The 26,154-nt window shown below is 36.7% G+C and overlaps 1 protein-coding gene across 1 annotated transcript in view; it reads right to left on the reverse strand.

Moving 5' to 3' along the window:
* Nucleotides 1-476: 476 nt before the first annotated feature.
* LOC131051376 (uncharacterized) overlaps nt 477-26,154 on the reverse strand; it is a 31,157-nt gene continuing 5,479 nt past the window's right edge. The window contains exons 2-4 of the mRNA XM_057985870.2: nt 5,462-5,515; nt 5,309-5,368; nt 477-787 (exon numbers count right to left, since the gene is read on the reverse strand). Coding sequence (XP_057841853.1) covers nt 614-787; nt 5,309-5,368; nt 5,462-5,515 — 288 coding nt within the window. The 3' untranslated portion in view covers nt 477-613. The remainder of the gene's footprint in view (nt 788-5,308; nt 5,369-5,461; nt 5,516-26,154) is intronic.

Raw genomic sequence — 26,154 nt, forward strand, 5'->3', positions numbered from 1 at the left:
GTAAAAAAAAATTTACAGACTAGAAAATTGTAGTCTAACTGTAAACCATGAGTACTTTCAATTGTATGAAAGTAAAGCTACAGAAATAGCTACTCCCCAATTGAAATATATATTAAGATTTTATGTTATTTTTTTTAATTCTTACAGACTCAAATGACAATGTAGAAATAGTCACTCCCGAATTTAAATATATATTAAGACTGTATGGTAATTTTTTTTTTTTAAGTATTCTCAATTATAAAAGTCAATCAGTGAGGAACTTTTCCTCTCAATTGATATTGTTATTGAGCATTATCTTGTATTTCTTTATTTGAAAATTATTCTGGAATTTCATTTATGTAAACACTTGAAGATGTGCTTCCATAAACTATAACTCCAACTGATGATTGGGGCAATTAAATTTTCTTTCCTTCAATTAAAGTTCCACTTAATGCAAGCAATACAGGATATGGAAACAAGCTTTTGTGAAAAAAAAATTACAAAGAATAAATGGAAGAATCTTCCCATTAAACGCAAGACTGAAAAATTTAAACACTAGATGAATTTCCACTTGTCTTGAATCATACAAGTTGCAATATTTAAGCAACCTCTCCTCTTCTTCAAAAAGGAATGTCTAATCTTGGCTACTTAGTTCCTTAAATAACAATGCTCTCTGAGCCTCCTCTTCTTCCTCCTCCTCGTCTTCAAAACGTAAGCTTAGACTTAGTAACTTAAAGCCCATTCTTTGCAATTGTTCCACCAATCCAGAGGCAACACCAGTAGCTTGAATAGTGGTCTGTTTAACTAACTGAAAAAAACAGAAAATGGGTCGTCAAATCACAAAGTCCTTTACTCATTTTGAAAGGTGAATTAGTTTCCAACAAGCAATATTGAATTTATTTCATCAATGGATGTCTAGGTTAGCTGCCTATCGAATGGTGATGTCTGTCAATCAACTGGCAACTATTGAATGTGCTTTTAGCACTAGACTTAGAATCTTCTTCATAATGAATGCACACTCACATCCATGCAAATTTTCTACACAAGCTCTGATATTGTCAATCGTTAACAAATCAATTTAAAACTATGAATGTCATTACTGTGCAATATATGAGGACAATGATTAATATTTTCTGTAGTGCAGATTAATACTTGTATCCCTTCAAAGTTTAGTGAAAATCATAACCGTTTCTTGTAGATTACAGTAATGTGCAAGTCTGGAGTCATTATGCAGTCAATTCCACAAATCAAAAGACATATGGCTGCCCAGAGAGAGTCAGTCCAACCCATAGAAAGAAGTATGTGTGGCAAGTCATGTAGATCAGCATTACAAAAGTTGATAAAGTTCATCGAGCACTAAATAGGTAAAGGAGTGTCTTATAGAGCCTAATGTAGAAATACACAGAAAACACATCTATAAGAGTCGTAGAATCATATAATAGCTGGGAGATGTCAAAACAATTTTTTAATTATGTTGCTTGAAACCGATGTTAAGAAAAACCTTGAGTAATTATGGTACGAACAGATAAATTAGTCCTGTAAATGTAAGTAACATGTTGTACCATACATTTATACGATGCAGTTATGGAGAAATGGAATTACATTAAAGACCTTCCCACATTGTAGACATGCATTTGCTATATATTAAGTCTTCAAGTGGAAACAAAATGTCAACTTTCTACAATTTTGTTCCATTGTCAGAGTAGCCTCTTTAATCTGACTAAATCTAGTATGATATTAAAACTACCACTTGTGCACTTATGAAGTTCCGATGGCTCGGTGAGATTAAATAACCGAAGCTGAACTCTTACGCAATGCAGAAATGACATTATGTGCAACACTGTGAAATACACATAAAGCTGGATTTTAAAAATTGTTGGGCTTGGAAACTTAGGTACATACACCTTACTCTGATCTCATTAGTATTGTTGAAGGGAGCGAAGGCAGATCAAGCAAGAGCATAAAATTTTCAATGATGAAGACAATGTCACTCGCCATTATAGGCATGGTGGTCATCAACAACATAATTCTTATTGTGCAGGAGATAACGGCTGGAAAAAAGACACCATAATTTGGAAAGTTCAAATGAAACTCCAAATAAGACCAATGTTGTATTCATGAAACCAATTATATAGTTTGTCAATGACTGAAAGTGATTAGGTTATGGATTATCTTACCAGACTCGAGAATATTAGAGACTAGTTAGTAGTGATGGATGAAAAGAGTAGAAAAAGATCTTGAATCAACCTCATAATACTTTATTCTGATCTTTTCATTTAAAATTTGATAAATTAGGGCAAACTGTCTTGCAAGAAAAGTAGAAAAATAAGCTATACATTTTAAGCAAGCAACACAAAGCATAAGTTTACAATAAATCATAAAAAAGAGGCAAATATGGCTCGACTACCAAAGACGAAGGCAACGAAATAATAAGTAGAGCCTATAACACAAAATGATGCTAATATATAGCTCAACTTTGCAACAGAATCAACTCTTGCTGTTGCAAAAACCCTGGTCATTACTAGCGGGACTGCAACACGAATTAATGCAAGCATTTTCAATAAAGACCTAAAAGACATGCAAGAAAAATTGTCAAAAAAAATGAAATCAATGATAATTATAATGATGGTAAGGTAACGTCTCTCATATTTGGTCACCAAGAATATCATTTTAGCTTGGTATATAAGTTTTACGTACCATGTCTTCCATGTTACCCACACAAAAATGGACAATTTACTTCATCGAAAAATAACAAAATACAAGGTGAGGCAGTTGCTTGGGACATGATTGAGGGCAATTTGTTGACGGGTGAAGAACACTTAATGCCAAATGGAGATGTCAAACATTTCAATGATGAAGATGACGTAGCACATTAAGATTTTGTAAGCTAGCTGTGGCATCAACTATGGGGATCTAAGCTATCAGAGTCTTCTATTTTGAAAAGGCTTGTCATGGTTCATGATATGCCTCAAATATATTAGAACATCGTGTATAAGGCCCATACTTTTAAGAAAGAAATATAGAAAACAATTTTTTTTTTAATTAGCACAAGAGGAAATGAACAGTTTTGTGGGACAGACACGGCAGGGGACAGAAATGTGTTTCCAAGACAAAAAAATATAAGCCATTTTAGGAGGTGGCTATATAATAAATAAGAAAAGTTTTAAATAATATAGGGAAATTTCAAAAATTCACATGATAACATTGATAAGGCATTCATCAGATACACAATACATTATAGAATCCTTAATACACAACATTTGAGTTGGATTGAGAGTTCACATGGAGTCAAACAAATTAATAAATGTCAAAACTCAAAATTTAATTGCTTCCATAATTCATAAGCTCCATGTAGTACAAATAATTCGTTAGTAATTATGTTATAATTATTGAAAAATTCAAATTGTGTATTTCTCTGCTGGGCTGAAATGTTTTTGAAGCTCATTTTTTATTACTATTGGTGAAGTTAGGGCATATGTGCTCATTTTGTTATTACAATAGATTCAAAAGTTGTACGTCCTTGTTTACTTATGTCAATAATGCAATTTTTAGCAGCTTTCATACATATTGTGTCTGCTGTTATGATTACTGATTTCTTTTGTTAAAAACAGCTTCGTACTCCTTAACCAACAAAACTAGCATATTGGAGTTATTAATTATCTTGTGGGCTATATTCAGAGACAGGCTAAATCATCATATACAATATTGTCATTAAAAATATAGAAGGCAGTCTCAAATATGCTTTTCATTTAGGACCATAATTTTTTAAATTAAGTGTGCAATCGCAGGGATGGTCAGCTGTCTCAGACATCCAGCTGTCCCCCATCTGTTCCCCCATCTTAGAAACGGATAGGGACAAAAATAAAAATCAGGGATGACTAGGGGGCATCCCCAAGCCATTCCCAGAATGTCCCTGAGACTGGTATGCCTGAAAAGACTGGGAATGCATACCCGGGGAACATAGATTTTTGTGATCCTATGGTAACTCCCTTATTTTCTGTGGCATGCCTATGTAATTTCTTGAGAAAATTTGTCTACTTAAGAAATAAGAAGCTGCTTTTGAAAAATCCTAAAATTTTAAAACTGTGATCATAAGATGTAGGAGCCAAACAAAGATTAGTCCGCTACAGAAAGATACTGGAGAAGAATACAAGTTCAAAGGTTTCTACAGCTATTACAATACTTCTTCTACCGAAAACAACTTAACTACTCATATGCTCCATAGCAGGGAAGCTTACAAAAAATAAAGCAAAGATTTTTTGTGAAAATGGCTAGATGCAAGCTCAAAGGAGAGGAAAAGTTATCATCCAACTTTTGAGCAGACACCGTCAATGCAGTAGTGCACCTTAAAAAGGGTCCTAATGAAGCAATCAGTGCTGCAAAGTAACTTTATTTAGTAGTGATGGATACAAGCATGTTTGCAGGGAAATAAATAGATTTTAGATCTCAAGAGCAGGAAGGTTATCATTATCAGGTGAATGAAGAGTCCCAGGCATATGGGCTAGTGTGGTTAGGTAAAAGAGACATACTCATTATCATAAATGTTGTTTTCATGAAGATGACAACAAGAACTAAAGCAACTTATTGCATCAAGTTTTTGTAGATGACATACTTGTCAGAAATGTTATTTTTATGAAGTTGACAAATAAGAACTAAAGCAACTTATTGCATCAAATTTTGAAGATGACAAAGGTAAGGAGATTGCAAATGAGAATAGTAATCAAGTAAAAACATTATAGGAGAATTAACAAAGCATTCTGTGGGTTGCTTTGTTCAAAAGCCCATCATCTGTTAAGATGTAACAAAGTGGGAAATATGACTACTTATAATGCGCTATTATCTTAAGCTCATATTTGTGGCCACAAAAATGATAACTTAACGAACTAACATATAGTCAGGAACCTGACATTCAGGGGTCTTATAGAGGTTTCAAAATGTTATACTAGTTATTGTTATAATATGCAATAATAGCTTCTTTTCTTGGTTGAACAGCTATACAAAGATAGAAACCATACAGATATTCAATATATGATGGAAAATTGTTTCTTTTCTTAGCAATTTAAGGAGAATGAGAAGCTTTTAAAAATGTGAAGCTATAAATTTATGTTAGTAAAATTTGCAGAACCTGTCACCCATGATCATTTACTGGAGCTTCAAAGTTCAGGTTCACAAATAAAATGAATGCAAAAAATGCTAAAAACGTTTTATTTCAAGAGAAACATTTGATAAAAGACGCTGCTTTGTCAAATGCAAGAAATAATAAAAGATGTGCATTTGTTGCATCAAACTTCATATAATCAGAACAAACAAAAAATTTAGTCACATTTACCTCAACTGTAGTGATACTCTCCACAGTCTCAATTTTGACATCGCTAACATCTTCTAGGTTCTGCATGTTAACACCCAATTGAGTACAAGGATAATATTGCATCTTCTCAAAGCAATAGATTCAAAATATAAGTTTTTCAAATGATTTCTTTACCTGTAGTGTCTGGGTAACCTTCGGCACTAATTTATTATCCAAAGAGCCTTCAGCCTTCACATAAGAAAAAAAGTGAGTAGTTGTCCTACAAATTTAATCCTGAATAAAAGCCGGCTAAAAAGAATCAGATCCTGATTTGCAACCTTTCAAGGGTTTCACGAAAAATAGAATTGCAAATAGAAAAGAAAAACATGGAATTTCTCAAGGAAATAATTCTCCATAGATGAATATCATAAAATATCAATAAAATAAAATAAAAGTACTGTATTACATTAAAAATATCTCCAGGTGTCAATCATGGTTACATTTGTTAATGCACAAATTCTTCAGTGGTAAATTGTTTTCTACAAGTTACCAAAGCACAGAAAAACAGACTCACAAATGTTGCTATAGCATGCAAATTTAAGTGCCTCAATACAAACGGAAAAAGCAGATCAGTGAATTCTGAAAATTAAGGGCAACAATTGTGAAGATGCATTGCAAAATTCCTGGAATCATTATGTGTGAGCAGTATGCATAGGCTTTACAGATAAAATTGAAGGCATCTCTGTTGAGCTCCAAAGGCATGGTTATGTGGTAGTTTATACTCGTGCTGCTGTGTAAGTAAGTCTGATTGGTTCTGTACAATTTCAATAAATTTGTAGTGGAGAGAGGAGCCTCATTTCATCATTAAATGCAATTTTTAGGTCCTGCCTCAATCAACATGCCATATTTGACATATGAGAGAATCAGAGAATCAAGTACAAACTATACTGGAGAAGTTTGAATCATATATTGGCAAATTTACACAGCAGAGGAACTCTGTCTTCCTAGAGTGAAAACAACCTCTACTCTCACTGATATTTGGATTTCTCCGAGACAAGATTTTTTTTTCCTTTAGATTAGTTTCTTACAGAAGCCATATGGTTCTTGTTGGCAACATTTACCTTTGACCCTTGGAAGATGCTTGCCTTGTTCAACAGAAAAAGGGCATATTTTGGCTTTGCAATAGACCTAGATAAAGGGTATTGTCTTAGAAGCATCAATCAGATGAAGGTAACTCATCACCGTAACTGTTCTTTATGTTAGCGAATAATGTGAAAATGTGATTATCCATGGTTCAAGATGTTATATATTTGCGAGTCAACCACCTAAGGCACTGGCTATAAACTAGACCAGATGTATAAAGTACCCCTTGGATATCTCATCATTCATGTATAAACAGATGATAATCTATTATGTTCTATATTTGATGTAATATTGTTTTTCAAATTATAAAAAAGCTATTAATTCACTCATCTTGATTGCCATAAAAGCTCACTGCTGTGATTGTTGTCTGAAATACTTGTCTTGCTGACTATTGAAGAAATAGACCAAATGTATTGAGAGAGAAAAACTGCAATGTTCCCAAACAGAATAATACCAAATACTGATCAAATTATTGATCTCTTGTAAAATTAATTTAATTATGATAATTGAATTCTAAAAATAGATACTCTAGGTGGTAGGAAACTCAGAATTTTGCAATGGCAAACCTAGGCAGCAGAAAATAGCATTAAACCCTTCAATGAAATTGTAAATTTGCAGATCTGAGAAATATGAACATCTACAGTATGCTTATATCAATCACCAAAATTCAGTGAAAATCATTAGGTATAACCTACTGATTCTGCAGAAAGGTTATCAGCTGATATTCGATTGTTTCATAATAAACATACAGCCCCAAGTATACCTATATCGTGCTAATATGCAGAAATTGAAAATCTGCTCAATAATGCAAATATGAGATACAGCTGACCATGTAACTGGAATCGTGCCCAAAATGAGGATGAAATTGCTGTTGTACAGCCTGAAGATTGCTGCAGCAGGGATAGATCTGTCTCTATAATCCTGATGGGCTACTGAATCGTGTCAAATCCTTCAAGATCCAGCATGGAACCTCCCAAAACAGACAGCTACAGCAGAAATGAATATGTATGATGGAAATCAGCAGAAAAATGATGAGTGATCAGTCCCAAGGGGTGGTGGAAGGTCTTCACAATGCTGGAGCTCACCAAAGACGAAAGTCTATCAGGTCTGTTAATGCATGATAGCTTCGGTAAGATAAATGATTGAATGAGAGATAAATGAAGTCTCTCATTAAAACCTTCAAGCAATTAATTCCTCTTTGATAGCCACTCTACATTTGCATATAAATAACCTATTCATTGATAATCATACTATATATTTTGTTTATGTTCATCGATTACTAAATCTTGCATTTCGATTTATATCGATTAACATAATTAATGATAAATAAATGATTAATCAAAAACACCGATTAATATCAGGTTGCATATGATATACCGGGTGGCATAATAATAAAGCCTACACCGATAGTTATCGGGTGTTAAGCCTACACCGATAGTTATCGGTTGTTAAGGCTAACATGCCGATAACTATCAGCTGTTAGCATTGTGCAAACATTGATAGTCATCGGTTGTTAAAATACTTCCACACCAATTGGTATTAACAATGAACATGCATTTGTTTAGTATAAACAAAGAGGCACGATCAAGTAATGTCTTGATTGGTCATGACCGATCAAGGCATTGCTTGATCGTACCCCATTTGTTATATACTTATATTGAGTAGCATTCGTGAGATAGGACATAGAAAATATTAAATGCTCCTCTCACCTGCCACAAACAAGAAGATAGTTAGATTCATACATTAAGTCAATAATATATACAAGATTATTTTAATAGAATATAACTTGCATATTGAATGTAAATTGGACATCATTTACAAGGTATCAAAGCTATAGTTAAATCGAACCTGAGGCTGTTCAATTTTACGTAAAATTCAAATCAAGTATATATTCAACATCACAATCCTATCAATGGCTAGCGCTATCAGATTTGAAGACAGACTCACAGGGGGACTTCTCAGCATGGAAATTCAGAATTCAAATGATTCTAAAAGAAAATAAAGTTGAATCATTTGTAAACACTGAAACTAAAGAACCTGAGACTGAACCTGACAAAGCAATTTGGAGAGAAGGAAATGATAAGGCTATCAAAATCATAGTTGATGGGGTAAGGAACAATATTATGCCCATTATAAAGAAACATGAAACAGCCTTCAACATGTTCAAAGCACTTGAAGACGCTTTTGAGATATCCAATGCCAATAGAACCTTGGCTCTAAAAAGAGAGATAAATCATATAGCCATGATAAAAGGAGAATCAGTCAATGCCTACTTCATGCAAATATTCACCTTAAGGGATGAACTGACAACCCTTGGATATGAGATCCAAACAAAGAATTAACCCTCATTGCTTTACATGGGTTGCCTAGTATCTGGGAAACATTCGTCCAAGGCATCAGTGCAAGGGATAACTTTCCAAAATTCGATAGGCTAAAGGTAGTCCTGTCTCCAAGAGGAATCAAGGCAAAATAAGAAATGGATCAAACAAAAGAATATAGATGAAGATCTTCAAGTTCTAAATACGAACTCAAACAAAAAGGGCAAGCAGAAGCAATTCAGGAAGAGAAAAGGTCGTCACGGCAAGAACTCCTTCAAGAAGGACCTCTCTCAAATTCAGTGTTACAGATGTGACAAATTTGGGCACTATGTTGCCAAATGTCCAGAAAGAGCTAAACAAGCCACATTTGCCAAAACAGGAAAATAAAAAAGAGAAGAGGACTCCGAGAAGTATGTGCTCTATTCAACACTCACAAATCAAGCATCAAACAAAGTGAACTCCTGGGTGATCGACAGTGGCTCATCAAGACATCACAGAATTCAAAGAAGTACTAGACTCCATGAAAGAGGAGAATGATGAGGAGGTAACCATCGGAGATGACTCTACACACCCTGTCAAAGGAGTTGGAAACTGCACCATCAAACTAAAGTCAGGTGTATCATTACAACTTAGAGGAGTGCTATATGTTCCAGGTATTAAGAGGAATCTAGTCTCAATATCAGCACTAGAGGACAATGGATACAGAGTGACCTTCATGGACAACAAAGTGTTGGCTTGGCCAAAGAACTCATCCATCAAGAAAGCTAAAACAATTGGTCAAAGACAAGGCTACTTGTATGAGCTATGCACAGAGCCCAACTTATCCCTAATTCATGAAACTATAGATGCCAATGAAATCTGGCATAGAAGACTAGGCCACCTAAATTTTAGAGCTTTATCATCAACGGGAGACCTTGTCACAGGTCTACCTAGGCTAAAGCAATATCATTCAGGGGCATGCATAGGATGTGCCCTAGGTAAAAATACTAAGGGTGTTTTTCAGAGTATTACTAGAAAAACAAGTAAAAATTTAGAGTTAGTTCATTCTGATATATGTGGACCTATGTCTGTAAATTCATTGGGGGGATTTCTATATTATGTAATATTTATTGATAACTACTCTAGGAAAACCTGGATCTACTTTCTGAAATGTAAAGAATTAGAAGAGATCCTTAACAAATTTAAAGAATTCAAATCACTAACAAAAAATTACTCAGGAAACAAAATTAAAACCCTAAGAACTGATAATGGGGGGAAATACACATCAGAATTATTTAAAGAGTTTTGTAAAAATTCAGGGATTAAGAGGGAGTTAACAATACCTTACAACCCTCAACAAAATGGGATAGCAGAAAGGAAAAATTGGACAATCGTTGAAGCTGCCAAAGCTATGATTCTTGATCAGAATCTAAATATCAATCTTTGGGCAGAAGCAACTAGCACTACTGTATATATTCCCTCACTCTCATCTTGAAGATAAGACACCTGAGGAAGTCTTTACTAAATCAAAACCAGATATAAGCCACCTTAGGATTTTTGGATGCCCTGTCTATATTCATGTACCTAAGGAGAAAAGATTAAAATTAGAGCCTTCTGGAAAAAGGGGAATCTTTGTAGGATATAGTGAAACCTCCAAAGCCTATAGGATATATATACCTGGTCAAAAGAATATTGAACTAAGTAGGGATGTGATCTTTGAAGAAAACTTAGCCTTCAAAAGAGCCCAAAGCTCTCTAGATCCTGAAGTCTATATTCCCAACCCTAGCTTAGATAGAGATCCTACTCCTGAGCTTCAGAGGGAGAATCCTGAGGAAACTATTAGTGAAACTCAAAGTCCACCTAGAGAAAACCTCAAGAAAAGACCACTATGGGCCACCAAAACTGTAGAAGAAGCTCAGAAATTTGTTGCTCCTTTAGGAATCTTCAGAGAAAGCAAAAGGCCTAATAAATTCACTAGCTATGTTGTCCTTATGAATGATCTCTCTAAATCCGAACCAAACAATGTATCAAATGCACTTGAACATCAAGTATGGAAGGATGCCATGTCTGAAGAGTATCAGTCCATTATGAAAAATGATGTTTGGGAGATTGTTCCTAAGCCAACCAAGAAATCTGTGGTTTCATCTAAATGGCTTTTCAAGATCAAACATGCTGCAGACGGCAGTATTGAAAAACACAAGGCCAAATTTGTAGCCAGAGGCTTCTCACAAAGGAAGGGAATAGATTATGAAGAAACTTTTGCACCTGTTGCCAGGTATACATCAGTAAGAGCTGTATTAGCCATTGCAGCAACAAAGGGGAGGAAGGTACACTAAATGGATGTTAAGACAACTTTTCTAAATGGTGAGATCTAAGAAGTCTACCTAGAGCAACCTAAAGGTTTTGAAATTCATGATGCAGAGTCTCATGTGTGTAGACTCAAGAAAGCTCTCTATGGGCTCAAACAAGCTCCTAGGACCTGGTATGAAAGAATTGACACCTGTCTCTCAGGACTAGGCTTCTTCAAAAATGATGCAGATCCTAACCTCTAGTACAAAAGAAATAAAGGTGATATGCTAATATTGATGACTTATTAATCACAGGAAATGATCACCTTATAGATCAATGCAAGAATGATCTATCCAAAGAATTTGATATGGACTTAGGACTCCTTCATTACTTCCTAGGATTGGAAGTAAGGCAGAATTCTAACAACATGTTGACGTGTATTTTATACACAATCATACACAGAATAAAATACCAACAGGTATCTTATCCTCTCTTGAGAAAATAGTCTCTAACTGCTGAAGATCTGCAAAAAGGATCAGTTAGATGGACTCCAAGGTTCTTTTAGTGGGGTCTCCACGTGTGGACAAGCTTTTTAGTGGTATGATGCGATTTGCTGTTTCCTCCAAGGGGTCTTACGTATTCAAAGCTCGAAGATTTTACTAAACTAAAAAGGAACTTTCAAAAAAAAGCAAAAGATAGGGTTTGAGAGGTCTAATCTAGCCTAACCCTATGAACGACTTAGCATGAATGAGATTTGGCAAGACTCAACCAACTTCAATTTTGCCATAAGATAACAACTCAATTGAAATTAGTGCGATCTTCTAAGGTAATAATGATGTTCAATGCATCAAAGACCAAGGACACTACTACGAAGGTACATATCCTAGATACGAAAATGCTTGAAGGTTAAGGACTCAAAATGTTTTCCAGTCGACCACGCAAGGCGTTCCTACAATCAGCAAGAAGCTAGTGGTTTGGATTGCGAATCCTACCAAATATCAAATCTCACACTTAGTCTTTCAAATTAACAAACTACTTTGATTGAGCGTGATTCAAGTACATCCAACAACCATGAAGATAACTCAAGAAATTTGCAACAAAACACCATAACTTCAATATTTTATTGATTTCCAAGTCATCATATACAACAATTGCTTGAATTTCTCTCTTCAAGACTCAATCTTGCTACAAAATTGCTTCTAACTCTAATCTCTCTTACATCAACTATTGACTATTACTCTATTCTTCTATTATACTATTCACTATTACTAAATGAAATGAAAAATGGGGGTATAAATAGCATCCCCAGTTACAATGAAAGGTCCAGATTGAAAGTAAATCAACGGACAAGATCATGACACCTAAACCCTAATTAGGGTTTGTTACAAATGACCTCCTTTTTACTGAACAATATTAAATACATAGCCAAATATTAAATTTGGCACAAAAATCTAGGAGGTATCAACCAATGAGAAATAAGATGTCATGTCATCTGTAACAACCTTTCATCTAGAATCTTATTCCCTTTCCAATTCTCTTTCTTAGCATATGCAATGAATTTTGTCACGATTCCTTCGATTTCTGTGATTGGAATCTCGGGAAGATTCTTGATACTCTCTTCTAAGTGGATGACCTGATCAAATGCATCTAGAAGAGCTGCGTCCCAAGTAGGTTCAAGTTCCTTTGTTCTATCAATCAGGAGCATGGTAGCATACATCTGATCATACTGCTCATCTGCAACATTTGCGTCCTTGCGAAAGATGATCTTGATTCTATCCTCAAATTCCTGGATATCCACATCTGTCTCGACCTCGATCCTTCTGCCAAGAATGGTACGAAGTACCTCAAATACTCTGTCCTGGATCGGATTGATCACCTCCTCAACTTGACCACATCTAACACTGATGTCCTCGAAGAGAACACTCTTTATATGGAGTAAGGTTGACCACTGAAACAAACTGTGAGAATCACCTTCTAAGATCCTCTCCTGCGTTAAAATTCTTCTGGATGTGTGTCTTATTACTTTCAAGACAGGGATGACAACGTCCTTAGTATGGGCAAATGCAGCTACTGTTGCCATCAATCTGTGGATAATTTCAAGAACTTGGATAGCCTGATGAATGATCTTCGACATCCTTGTAACAAACTCTAAGGCCATTGTATGAGATCTATCCGTCCAACTACATGTACGCTGGACCAGGTTCCTGAATCTTTCTGCTTCATTGATCGATTGAAGGGGCAATGCCTGCACTGGTGATCTAACTGGAACCTGACGTCCCAAAGGTTCATTGATGTGACTGAAATATGTCCTCCATGCGCCGACCTCTCTCTCAAGCTTTCTATTCTTTTCTACTTCTTCTCTAAGCTTGTCCTTCAATGCCTCAAATGTGTCGGTGGCATCATCTAAAGTCTTCTCTGTTGTGGATGGTCCTAACTCAATAGTTTGTATATGATAGTCTTCTGCTAGGATCTCACCCTCATATTTGTCTGCTGCCGGTGTAGCTATTTGCAGTTTTCTAGATCCAGTCTCATCTCGAATCATCTTGGACATCTTTGTGGCCTTCTTCTTCTCTGTTGTCATATGTGAACGTCCAACAAGGCTCTCTAAATCAATTGCACTGTCCTCGTCCTCTATTACGATCACCTTAGTCAATCTTTCCTTCAACCAATCTGGGATATTCGATCTTGTCTCTTGAACTTGAATTTCTTTATGTACTATCTCTTCTTGTCTGGGAGGAGATGTTACTTCATTATCATTATCTAAATCATAGTCTTGGAGAGATCCATCTGACGAAACATGCTGTGCCTGTCCTTCCTCTAGTCTGTCATTCTGTACCATCGACTCCATGGACTCTTCCACTCGAACTGTTCTATCTTCTGGTCTGGAAGAAGTACCTGGTGCTTGATCTTTGTTGGCACCTAACTTTTTCTTGGAAGGCTCTTTCTTTTCTGATCTTTCCTTTCTCTTCGAACCTCTCGAATGGAGATTGCCCTCACTGGCACATCGAAGGTTACCTTCACCTGAATTCCTAGGGTTAGGATTGCCTTCACTAACACTGGCTCCACCTTCGGCTGGCTTTTCTTCCAAAGTAGAAGACATGGCTATGCCTTGTTCTCTCAACTTCTGATGTTGAACGTCTACCCATCTGCGAGTACAAGACAAGACTGGTGCCATCAAATCATCTAAATCCACGGCCTCGGGCTCATTCCAATTCAAACTTATTGTTTTGCTTTCTCTATCATATGAAGATTGGATGTGCCTGCCGTTGTCCTGAGCTTGGTCGGCCACTCTGTAAATCTTACATTTCCTGATGAAATCCAAAGGCAATCTAGAATGCATCTTTCGTTTCACTTCGAGATCGTCTAGGAGATTCATCATAAAATCTTCAATTTGGTGCTCATGTCTAAATCTTCTACCGACCGTCTCTTCTAAATGTCCATGTGGATCAAAACTATTCCTCCAAGCAAAAGATGAAAAAGGATACAAGGCTAACTCCTTCTCTGCGTCATCCATGGCTAAGACATTAGGACATACCTCAACTGAATTACCCAAAATAATAGGTACCTGAACTCCATTCTGATGTCTGTGTCTGAATGCCTTCACATATGCTGCCAACTGCCTTGTTACTTCAAGTAACACAATTCTGTCTGTCGGGTACCTCGGCAACATGTATGGAGGTAAAGGACATCCATGCACTCTAATGTAAGTGAACTTGGGAAACTGAATGAACCAAGCACCGTACCTCTTGATGAACTCCTGGGCATCCTGAGATAATCTGTTGTGAATCCCTCCTTGCAACGTCCTTGTGATGTTCATCGTGAAAGTATCATTGATTAACTTGTAGTTCTTCCCTGGCGGATGATGCAAGTAGGTATAGGATTCACAAGCTCTGACCTCGCCGGGTCCTCTTCCAATCACTCCTCTGTGAGGTAGTCCTGCGTACTCAACGCTCCTGATTAAGGCATAGATGACGTATGAACTCATGTGGAAGGACTTAGTAGCCCTGAGTCTTCTCAACTGTACGTCTAAGCAATGGCTAATTATCCTAGCCCAATGTATTGTACCCTTTCCTTGAACAATCACCTGGATGAAGTAAAACATCCATTTCTCAAAATAGAAGGCATGAGGTGCTCCTGTAACTCTGTTGAGCATGGTAATCAAATCTCTGTACTCCTCCTGGAAATCAATCCTGTGTGGTGTGTTCGGTACTTTGCTCAGACGGGGACGACTCTTGAGTAGCCAGTTCTTGTTGATTATGCTTAGGCAAGCATCTGGATCATCATCGTACACTGATCTGGCTCCTTCAATGCTCTTGTATATCATGTCCCTGTGCTCTGGAAGATGGAAGGCCTCACTTATGGCTTCCTCTGAAAGGTACGCCAAAGTGCTTCCCTCATTGGACACAATTGTCCTGGACTGTGGATCGTAGTGACGGGCACACTCGATCATCAACTCGTGGCACTGAATGGCTGGAGGAAAACCGGCCGCCTTGATGATGCCACTCTCTATTATTCTCCGGGCGACAGGTGATGGCTTGCCGATGTAAGGGACCTCTCGAAACTTCTTCGTGCTAAAGTTCCCCAAGTTTGTATCTCCAATGTTGCTCCATTTAGACACGATCTTGGTCTCCACTTCTTCGGTCTTCTGATCTTCTTTCATGAGAGCCGAGCGACTGGTGGATGCTCCCGCCTTTGGGGTCGCCATACCTCGATAGAGAGCTAACTCTAGAATGCAAAAACAAAATTCGCCTAGGCAAAATTTGAGGTATAAGATAATCTTTAATATGATTTCCTCAAAATCGACTTCGCCACCTCTGGAGAGAACGTGATCTTCAAGTATTGTCTTAGACGTGGTCTTAAATGATCTTCAAATTCGCCTTTGGCGTGGTCTTAGATGGATCTCCAAGTTCGCCCTTGGTGTGGTCTTAGATGGATCTCCAAGTTCGCCCTTGGTGTGGTCTTCAAATTCGCACCACCTTTTTGATAACTAAGCGCCACCCTTGGATGAATGAAATTCGCACCACCTTTGGTCTTCAACGCAATTCGCACTCCACACAAGATGATACTAGCGCCACCTTTGGTTTGAAATCGCACCACCTTTGAACACACTTCGCACTATATTCGCCTCTTCTTGATTCGCATGAAGAAAGGTAAAAATGATTATGTGAAAACGAACATTTCATTCCCCTTATAAATAGCGCTCATATCCTTTCACCCCTTAGGCCGACTTGACAAATAAAACCATTTTTTAAATGATTTGCAATAAAATAACAAGGCCGACTTGCTTAATTGGGCGCTTCAAATCGATTTTTATATTAATTAAATAATTAATTATTAATGCCTTGCGTTTTTTAAATGAGAATTTCGATTTTTAATAAAGGCAAAAAAATAATTAATAAAAGATAACGCCATATTAAATGCTAAATAAAAATGGATTTTCAATTTTTAAATCGATTTAGCATTTAAGGAAAATTTGAATTGTTTAATTTGGCGCCAAACTGGAAAACAAAGGGACGTACCTCATCGCTCTGGTCCCTTGGAGAGGGACAGGAGCGATCCATGATTTTGGTCTTGATTTTGCATTTCTTACGTCTAACCCCTTCATCTCCACGTTGAAAATCAATCATCTTGATGGGTCCTTCGAATTTGATCATCTTGCATGCGTACTTAAAGGCCTCTTGAATGCTCATCGCCCTTGTCCCTTGGAGAGGGACAGGAGCGATCTCCAAATTTCTACGTCCATCTTGCATCTTTTAACTTCGATCTTTATTGTTGGCGAATAACACCCTTTGTTCATGTCCTTTGCGCTTATTCCATTTGTCTTCATTATGTGTTTGGACGCATTTAAGGGACCATCGCCCTTGTCCCTTGGAGAGGGACAGGAGCGATCCACGTTTTCTCCTTAACCTTGGCAAGTTTGCACTTCGATCTTCATTGTAATATCTTCTAAACGTTGTCCCTTACCTCGCTTAACCTTGCTTCGCTTTGATCTTGAAGGAACGTGAGTGTTTTTAATAGCATCGCCTTGGTCCTTGTCCAAAGGACAGGAGCGATGTGAGGCTTTCACATTATTTGACGATGTTTGGACGTTCAAAACCCTTGCGAATTATCTTCAAACGATGCCTTGGACCATATGCTATCTTAGGACGTCTTGACTTAGCTTGATCTTGAAGCAAAACAAGGAATCCAAAGCAAATCGCCCTGGTCCCTTGGAGAGGGACAGGAGCGATCTAGTCTCCATGCTCAAAATGATGATCATTTCACGTTCAAAACTCTTGTTTATCATCTTTTTACCATACCATGGACCCTCTAAAACATTGCAACGTCTTGTCCTTACGTAAATTTTGCATGAAATGGCCAATGCATCTAACATTGCCCTGGTCCCTTCCTGAGGGACAGGAGCGATCTATGTTATAGGGTGTCAATTTCTTCATTTTAACGTCCTTTGAGTGTTTGCGCATGATGAAGACGCCTTGAAATGTCCCTCGCCACCTTTTCTTGACTTGTGTCGACCTTGAACTTCGGAGGAACGACCTTGAAATTGCGTAGGGAGTATTATCATCATTGTATCGCCCTGGTCCCTTGGAGAGGGACAGGAGCGATTTGGTCAATATAGGTCATTCTCCTTCGTTTTTTCATATCAAATTATATTCATTTGGCAAAGTATCTTCCTTCGGACCCTTTCAAATCATTAAGTTTTCGAAATCTTGCAAGGACGAGGCGAAATTTGAATCGTAGCTCCGGTCCTTCACTGAGGGACAGGAGCGATTTTCCTCCTGGAGGCATTTCTGTGCTCATGAAAATCTTCAATTTATATTCAATGGAAAGATCTCGCCGTTCTCCATCACTTCCAACTTGAAATTTGTCTGGGCTCTGCAGGGACGATGAGATATTTGAAAATGAGCTCCCGTCCTTCACTGAGGGACAGGAGCGATTTTGCTCCTACAGGCCAAAATAACATGATTTTTCACATTTTAACACTTCACAAGGCGAAAACAAATCAATTCCAATGCCCAGGATCAAAATTCAAAAAAGTCAAAATTTGGTCAAAATATTCAATCGGATAAAAATTCACATTGACGGTCAACACTTAGACAAATTCAAGCTCTGCATTAACATTCCAATTGAAAATTAGACCATTTTGGCGAATTCATTGCATTCAAAATTTGCATCCTAGAAAAGGAAGCTCAAAAGCTCTCAAAAACGGCTGGATTTTGGCTTGAAAGGACAAAAATTAAAACCCTAAGGCTTGACCCTAAATCCAGACAACTAACTGACTAACAAAACCCTAAAAACGAAAGCAAAAGCGAGCGAAAAACAAGCAAAAAGAGGGGGTCCCCATTTGCGATGGGGCGATGTGTGAAATGGTCACAACACAACATTATACTAAACCAAGGAAAGTACACCTTGGATATTTTGAAAAGATTCAGAATGCTAAACTGTAGACCCATGACCTCTCCTATGGAAACCAACTTACATAAACTTAAAGAAGCAGCAGCAGAGTCACAACCCACTGATCCTACTCAATATAGACAGATGATTGGGTCCCTGATGTACCTGATAAATACAAGACCAAATATTTGTTATGCAGTTAATGCTCTAAGTCAGTTTATGTGTGAACCGAAAGAGATACACCTGGTTGCAGTAAAACACATTATGAGATACCTACAAGGTACCCTAAACCTTGGTCTCAAATATGAGAAAGTTGATATAAACCTACATGGATTTACAGATTCAGATTGGACTGGAAGTGTGACAGACAGGAAAAGCACTTCAAGGTGTTGCTTCAGTCTAGGTTCAGCTATGATATCTTGGATCAGCAGGAGGCAGTCTTCTGTAGCTCAAAGCTCCACCGAGGCAAAATTCATTGCAGCTTCTATGGCTGCCCGAGAGGCAGTATGGCTTAGGAAGTTGCTTGTGGGGTTGTTTGGAGAACCTATGAAACCCACTATTATACACTGTGACAACCAGAGCTGCATAAAAATTTCAATAAACCCAGTGTTTCATGACAGATCCAAGCATATTGAGATTCCATACCACTATGTGCGAGATATGGTAGATAGGAATGCAATCCAACTGGAATATGTTTGTACAGGAGATCAAACTGCAAATATTCTGACCAAACCTCTATCCAGAGTGAAGGTTGATCACTTCAGAAAAGGTTTAGGTATGATAGAAAGGTAATTTGCTTTGTAATCTATATTTGCATACCTTAAGATGTTTAATGTGTAAACCTCTTTGTCATGATAGGACAATTTTTGGATTCTATCCCCTGAGTTCATATCTAAGAGGTGACGATCTCTCAAGATAGTGAACACTTGTATGGGGACATTATAAGGTGACGATCTTATAATGTCCAAACCAGTTATCATGTTGGATCTCTGGTGTGTCATGGATGTGCCATGATTGTGTTGTGAGAAAACATTTGTATAAAGTGTTAGTGCACATATCACAACTTGGATAAGATGAGAAATTAATTTTTCTCATATGATAATACTGATATCACATGCTTAAGTGATATCACATCAATCACAAGATTGATGTGATGGACTTCAGTATCACGTGTTTAGGTGATACTTCATATCATATGATTAGGTGGTATGATTTCCTAAGAATGTCTAAAATGCTAACTATCATTTGAATTGTGATGCTTGAATATATTGTTTACATTCATCTTACCTAGCTAAGAGGGAGTGTTAATGCATGATAGCTTCGGTAAGATAAATGATTGAATGAGAGATAAATGAAGTCTCTCATTCAATCATTTATCATATCGATAACTATGATAAAACCTTCAAGCAATTAATTCCTCTTTGATAGCCATTCTAAATTTGCATATAAATAACCTATTCATTGATAATCATAGTATATATTTTGTTTATGTTCATCGATTACTAAATCTTGCATTTCGATTTATATCGATTAACATAATTAATGATAAATAAATGATTAATCAAAAACACCGATTAATATCGAGTTGCATATGATATATCGGGTGGCATAATAATAAAGGTTACCGATAGTTATCGGGTGTTAAGCCTACACCGATAGTTATCGGTTGTTAAGGCTAACATGCCGATAACTATTGGCTGTTAGCATTGTGCAAACACCGATAGTCATCGGTTGTTAAAATACTTCCACACCGATTGGTATTAACAATGAACATGCATTTGTTTAGTATAAATAAAGAGGCACGATCAAGTAATGTCTTGATCGGTCATGACCGATCAAGGCATTGTTTGATCGTACCCCATTTGTTATATACTTATATTGAGTAGCATTCGTGAGATAGGACATAGAAAATATTAAATGCTCCTCTCACCTGCCACAAACAAGAAGATAGTCAGATTCATACATTAAGTCAATAATATATACAACAAGATTATTTTAATAGAATATAACTTGCATATTGATGGTAAATTGGACATCATTTACAAGGTCAGCCTCCTAAAGTGCCCAAAAACCCTGTATAATTCTCTCCACAGCTGTTGCCCAGATCTCAATGATGCTGAATGATGGCTGCAATCAGTTAGGAATGGATTGATATGCTAAAAATTGATAACATGTATGTTGAATCCCCTCAAATAATGGTGCTCCAATCAATCAGCCTATTACTCCTTATATATGCTTGCAAATCTTGATCACTACACCTCTCAATGTGTGCAGCCAAGGTTCTCCATCCTTGAGTGCAAAATTGAATTCAAACTCAAATTGAGGAATTGCTCAAATTAAATTGAATAATCCAAATGAAGCTGGACGCCATCTTTAAATACCTTTTTCAATTCCAGCACTAGGATTCAAAATACCCTCTTAATTATCTAAAAATAGTTTCATTTGAATTTAATTTAATTTTATCTTATTATTATTTATTAATATATTACTTCCCCCTAAATGAATGTTTGACAGGCCCAACTAAAAATAATATTGTAATACTTTCCCTTGCTCGACCTTTACGCAAAAACTCCCAAATTGTTCAAAGAGAAGCCACCTTGTGTGCATAGAAGCTGCAGTCCTTCATTTTTGTTTGTATCATTCCAAGAGGAAATTGAGCAGTTAATGTATGTCATTGTTTGAAGAAGAAATTATCATTAAAAAAATAAAAAATTTAGAGACATCAATCATTTCAGTGGTTATGATTCACCCACTTTGCAGCACAAAACTTAATTTGATGAGAATTTTTCCCTGCTTGTTGCATTTCTTGGCAGCATTAATTGCTCTCAGTTGTTATGGACTAAATACTTGTCTAAGGCCAACTAAGGAAAATACCAAATGTATTATAGGAGGAAAACTAACAACTAATTAATGAAATTAGATTTTTGCAGTCCATTATGTTGCAGGGTTCTCCCCCTGGCAGGCTGGGTACTGGTCCGGTTCTGGTTCTGGTTCGATATTATTATTTTGATATTGAACTGGAGTATATGATGCTATGATTACTAGTTTATAGTGGTTTTGTTGTTTATATGATGCTATGTGATATTCTAGTTGATTTTTTTTGCTCTACGAGTATTTACGACTTTAACTCGCACAAAAACTCGTAGAGTTTTTGGCAAGTTTTTCACAAAAACTCGGCGAGTCTTTGGAAAAAACTTGGCTGCATAAAAAAAAAGGCCCAAAAATGTCAAAAAATTATCTAATTTTTTTTCTTTCAAGTCACTCTCATTCTCTTCATTAGATGAAATATAACATCTAAGTATAAGAAAGGAAAAAGACATTTCAATATATTTCATGTATATATTGGCAGGATGTTTGAGAGTGGTTTCAGATCTGTAGGAGTTATCATGCAAATTCTAGGTTTTAGAAGATCTTTTAAATTTTCAGACTTAGTCAAATTTCAGTAACCAGTAGGCTCCTATCAGCATAAGTCATATTTCAATATGTCTTTTTCCTTTCTTATACTTTAAGTTATATTTCATGTATATATTGGCAGGATGTTTGAGAGTGGTTTCTGATCTGTAGGAGTTATAATGCAAATTCTAGGTTTTAGAAGATCTTTTAAATTTTCAGACAGTCAAATTTCAATAACTAGTAGGCTCCTATCAGCATAAGTCACATTTCAATATGTCTTTTTCCTTTCTTATACTTTAAGTTATATTTCATGTATATATTGGCAGGATGTTTGAGAGTGGTTTCAGATCTGTAGGAGTTATAATGCAAATTCTAGGTTTTAGCAGATCTTTTAATTTTCAGAAAGTCAAATTTCAGTAAACATTAGACTCCTATTAGCATTCTCTTGCTCTCTCTACCTCACTCACTTTATCTGCCCCAAATTCTAGACCTATCTATCGTCCCATCACTCTTCCTCCATCTCCTCTCTCTACCACTCTCTATCTCGCTCTCTCCTCTCTCCCCCAAGATCTAGACCTATCTCTCTACCTCTCTCTCTCACCCTCAAACCCCTGCAAGGGATACTACGCTCAACCTCATTTTGGCGAGGTGGAGGAGGCACATCGGACTCCTAGGACTAGACACTCTAGTTCTATCTGTCCCCTATTTTTCAGTAGAGCTAAGAAGAGGAAGATGTAAAATGTTTTGATGTAGTATTTACCTTTAGTTTTAGAAAAACAGTTTGCTATTTCATTTTGCTCTAGTCTATCAGCCACCAGCATTCCATAAGAGGATGCCATTTTGTACCCAATTTGCATTTAAATCAATCAAATATATCTAGACTCATCTTGTTTCTTTTGTGTTCTCATTTATTGACTCATTGGATGCATCTCCTCACTAAATTTTGCAAAAAAAATGCAATTCTAATTAAATTTAAGCAATTTTTTAAGTTGCCGAGTTTTTTTTCAGACCTTGTGTGTGTACACTAACGAACCCAAACAAATCCAAAACCCATTTTCAAATTTTGCCGAACTGGTGAACCGGGTTCTCAAACCTGAATTTGAACCCGAACCCAGACTGGCAACTTAGATGAATATTTTATAAGGCAACAATCAATCAAACTCTAAAGATGACAGAGACAGCGAATCATTTCAAAGGTTATAGTTTGCAGCATTTTGCAGTGCAAAACTTAGTTTTGACAAAATGTTTTCTGCACTTGTTATGTTTCTTGGCAGCATTAGAGCTACCTCAATTCTTAAGAACTGTCCGGCTTAGGATACCTTCCCACAATGGGGAAATACAAGTCAAAAGTTGGACATTGGTAAAGGGGTGTAACATTAAACATAAAATTCAATGACAGGTACAATGTGCATAGCCATGAGACATCGTGTATCTTGTATTCCACTCAACCAGTCTCACTGTCCATCCTTCACCAATGTTCAATATGACAACAAATAATTAATTAAGTAATCCAATTAGACACAATACGAAGTTTGGCCAATCCTAAACAATAAATCTGAAAGCAAGTGATGGGTCTGTTAGTCCAACATTGTATGCCCCATATACAATTATGGGCATTCACATGATATGATACAACTGAGATACATTTGTGATAATTATGTTATATTTATGCTTAAAGAAACAAATACCATGTCATTTAGTATGATGGGTGACATTTATGTGTTTAAAGCTTTGCAAATATTGTAGAATGTCATGGTCTCAAGTCTGCTTATATATTTCTTGCTATGTTGATGCTCTGTGGGGTGAAACGGGCAAATAATCGCAAAACAAAGTTGAAATTTCACTTAGAAAAGTGAAGTTGTTATGTCCAAGCACCAAACAAAAGAGTCTAAGCTCAAGACTCAGGAGACCGTGCTTGAGACTTGGGAGTCTGAGCCTGAGACTCGGAAAGTCTAGGAGAAGGACTTAGCCAAGTACTCTCCAACTTGGCCAGACTTGGCGCAGGAGTTTGGTCGACTTGGTGCAGCAAGTTCAGGAACTCGAGTTTGCAGAGACATGCACAGAACTCAGAGAGTCTTCAAACTAAGCTTGGAATATTCAAGTGAGGTAAAGAGGCTTGTGTAGATCATTAACTAATTCCATGCCCACAAAATGATGATTTACGAATGTGAGTGAAAGTATCTGTATAAGTGATCAAGGAGTTCCAAGTTTTAGAGAAAAACTGAAGTGCAGATCTGCAAAACAAATCAAGAAATAACAGAATGAGAAATGGAAACAAGGATTCGAAGCCTGGGTGAATGAAAATAAGGAGAATTCTTTAATTCATTAGACTCAAAGTCAATAGGGGAACATATCTAGAGGCGTATTTTGCCCCAAAAGGAGCTCATCAGCTATTGTGAACCCATTTGAGTTTGATATTCCACTCTAGGCTATCAAACTTGATTCTATTCTCAAGGTATAAGATGATTCATGAAGCTTATCCACTCACATTATCATGTCAGGATGATACGTAGCAACAGCCTATATAAAACTCCTTCATGAATTTTAGATGGAAGCCTACCCACTGCCAGAGATATCAGCTTATTCTTATTAACTTTTAAAATCTCAAAGTAACAACCTAATGAACACTCCAGGCAACTCCCAGTCTTTTCAGATATAAGAATACAATATTCTGCAGGAAAAGCATTATTGGGTTTCTCAGAGGAGATGCTTTCTGGTTCAATCTTGGGAGACTTCCATACGGACAATTGAAAGTGCTGGGAGGTTGAACGTTCACTGGGTATTAACAGATGATTTTTTTTCTATTTATCTAAAGACTCAAACTTTTGAAATATTGTGATTGACTACTAAATAAATCTTATCTCAATACTGAAGTATGTGTTCCTGAATATATTTAGTTAATATCAGAAATATAGAGCCTATTTATATTCCAAACTTCTCTTCTGTTTTGTAAAATTTTTGCTTCAACATTAGGCAAACTCAAGTAATAATAGACTGTACGGTGAGTAATTGCACATTAGCAACTGCAGAAGTGAGGGCATATTCCAACTACAGCCTGTTAATTAAAAGCATACAATCATAGTACACTTGCTTGATAAAGAAGGTTTGATCCCTTGGTACCCTTGCCTGCAGAGAAATAAGTAGCATGAAACCTAATCTGTCAGATATACATCATAGTTCTTCATTACTCTTGCATGGTCTTCCATCTGCAGAGAGTTTTCTCAGCCTGCCTTTTAACATTAGCTATTCTGAGGGCATAAATACAGAGGAATAAAATACTGAGCAGGACTTCTTGCCAATGAACAGATACAAATTGAGTTCCTGAAAGTCAAATCACTTTCCATTCAGAAATGAGAAACCAAGCCTCTGTATTATCTTGAAAAGGGAGAAGAGATTAGCTGAAAGGTAGTCATATGAGAAGGTTTTAGCTATTTTTCAGAATCTCCATTAGTTATATCAGTTTTAGAAGTTAAAAACCTGATGACTTAGAAGTTGATAATTTTTCTTAATTAGTTGGCTCCAAATACTGTAGGATTCATCAATATATTTATAAATGTTATTAAGGCAAACGTTGGAGTCTAGCTATGGAGTCCACAGGTAAACGAAGAAAAACGAATTGCATGTATCAGTAGCTAAAGAATCCTTTTGTTAAAAAAAATGAAGTTGAGCTTTTAAAGAAAGCAAATTTAGGCATATTCTTTTCCATTGGAGGTGGTTTAGTTTGTTTTGTCCCATAGCACAAACCAGTACCTTGACCTAAGCTTCAACTGAAAGGAACAAATCCCCTTCTATGAAAGATCTGTTTTCCAGGTGTTCAATGGATTCCAGATATTGAAAACTCCAAAAAATTGGTGGTTTTGTCCACAGGACGAAACTATTGCTTTACAACAGGAGATGGTTATGAAACACCAGCAAATTCAAAATCGCCCTGGCAGAAAAGGAGCTGCCACAGCAGAAGCGGGCCACCACAGGAAGAAACGGAACTTCTGCCTATGACAACCAGTTTTGTCGTGACACGTGCAAATATGAATTTTAAAACAAATTGACTGACTTTTAGCACTTCCAACTCCAAACTGAAGTCTTGCAGTGCACAGTAGGCAGTCGAAACATCTATATGGTGTCATGAAGCTGGTGCAAGGGTTCAGAGGATTTTTAGAGTTTGTGCATGTAAGGAAAAGGAGAATTCAGCTGTAAGGGACTGTGTACGCTTGACAGTAAGCAATTGGAAGAGAAATTTGGTTGTATCCCCTCATTGTACACATGTTATTGAGATTGATATTCAATAGGTAGCTGAGTATTTGCCACTACCAGCTGGTTTTTCTTCTATGGGGGATTTTACAGGGTAAATTCTCTGTGTTTTGTGTTATTTTTTGC

This window comes from Cryptomeria japonica, chromosome 11, assembly GCF_030272615.1.
Source record: "Cryptomeria japonica chromosome 11, Sugi_1.0, whole genome shotgun sequence".
Taxonomy (NCBI): domain Eukaryota; kingdom Viridiplantae; phylum Streptophyta; class Pinopsida; order Cupressales; family Cupressaceae; genus Cryptomeria; species Cryptomeria japonica.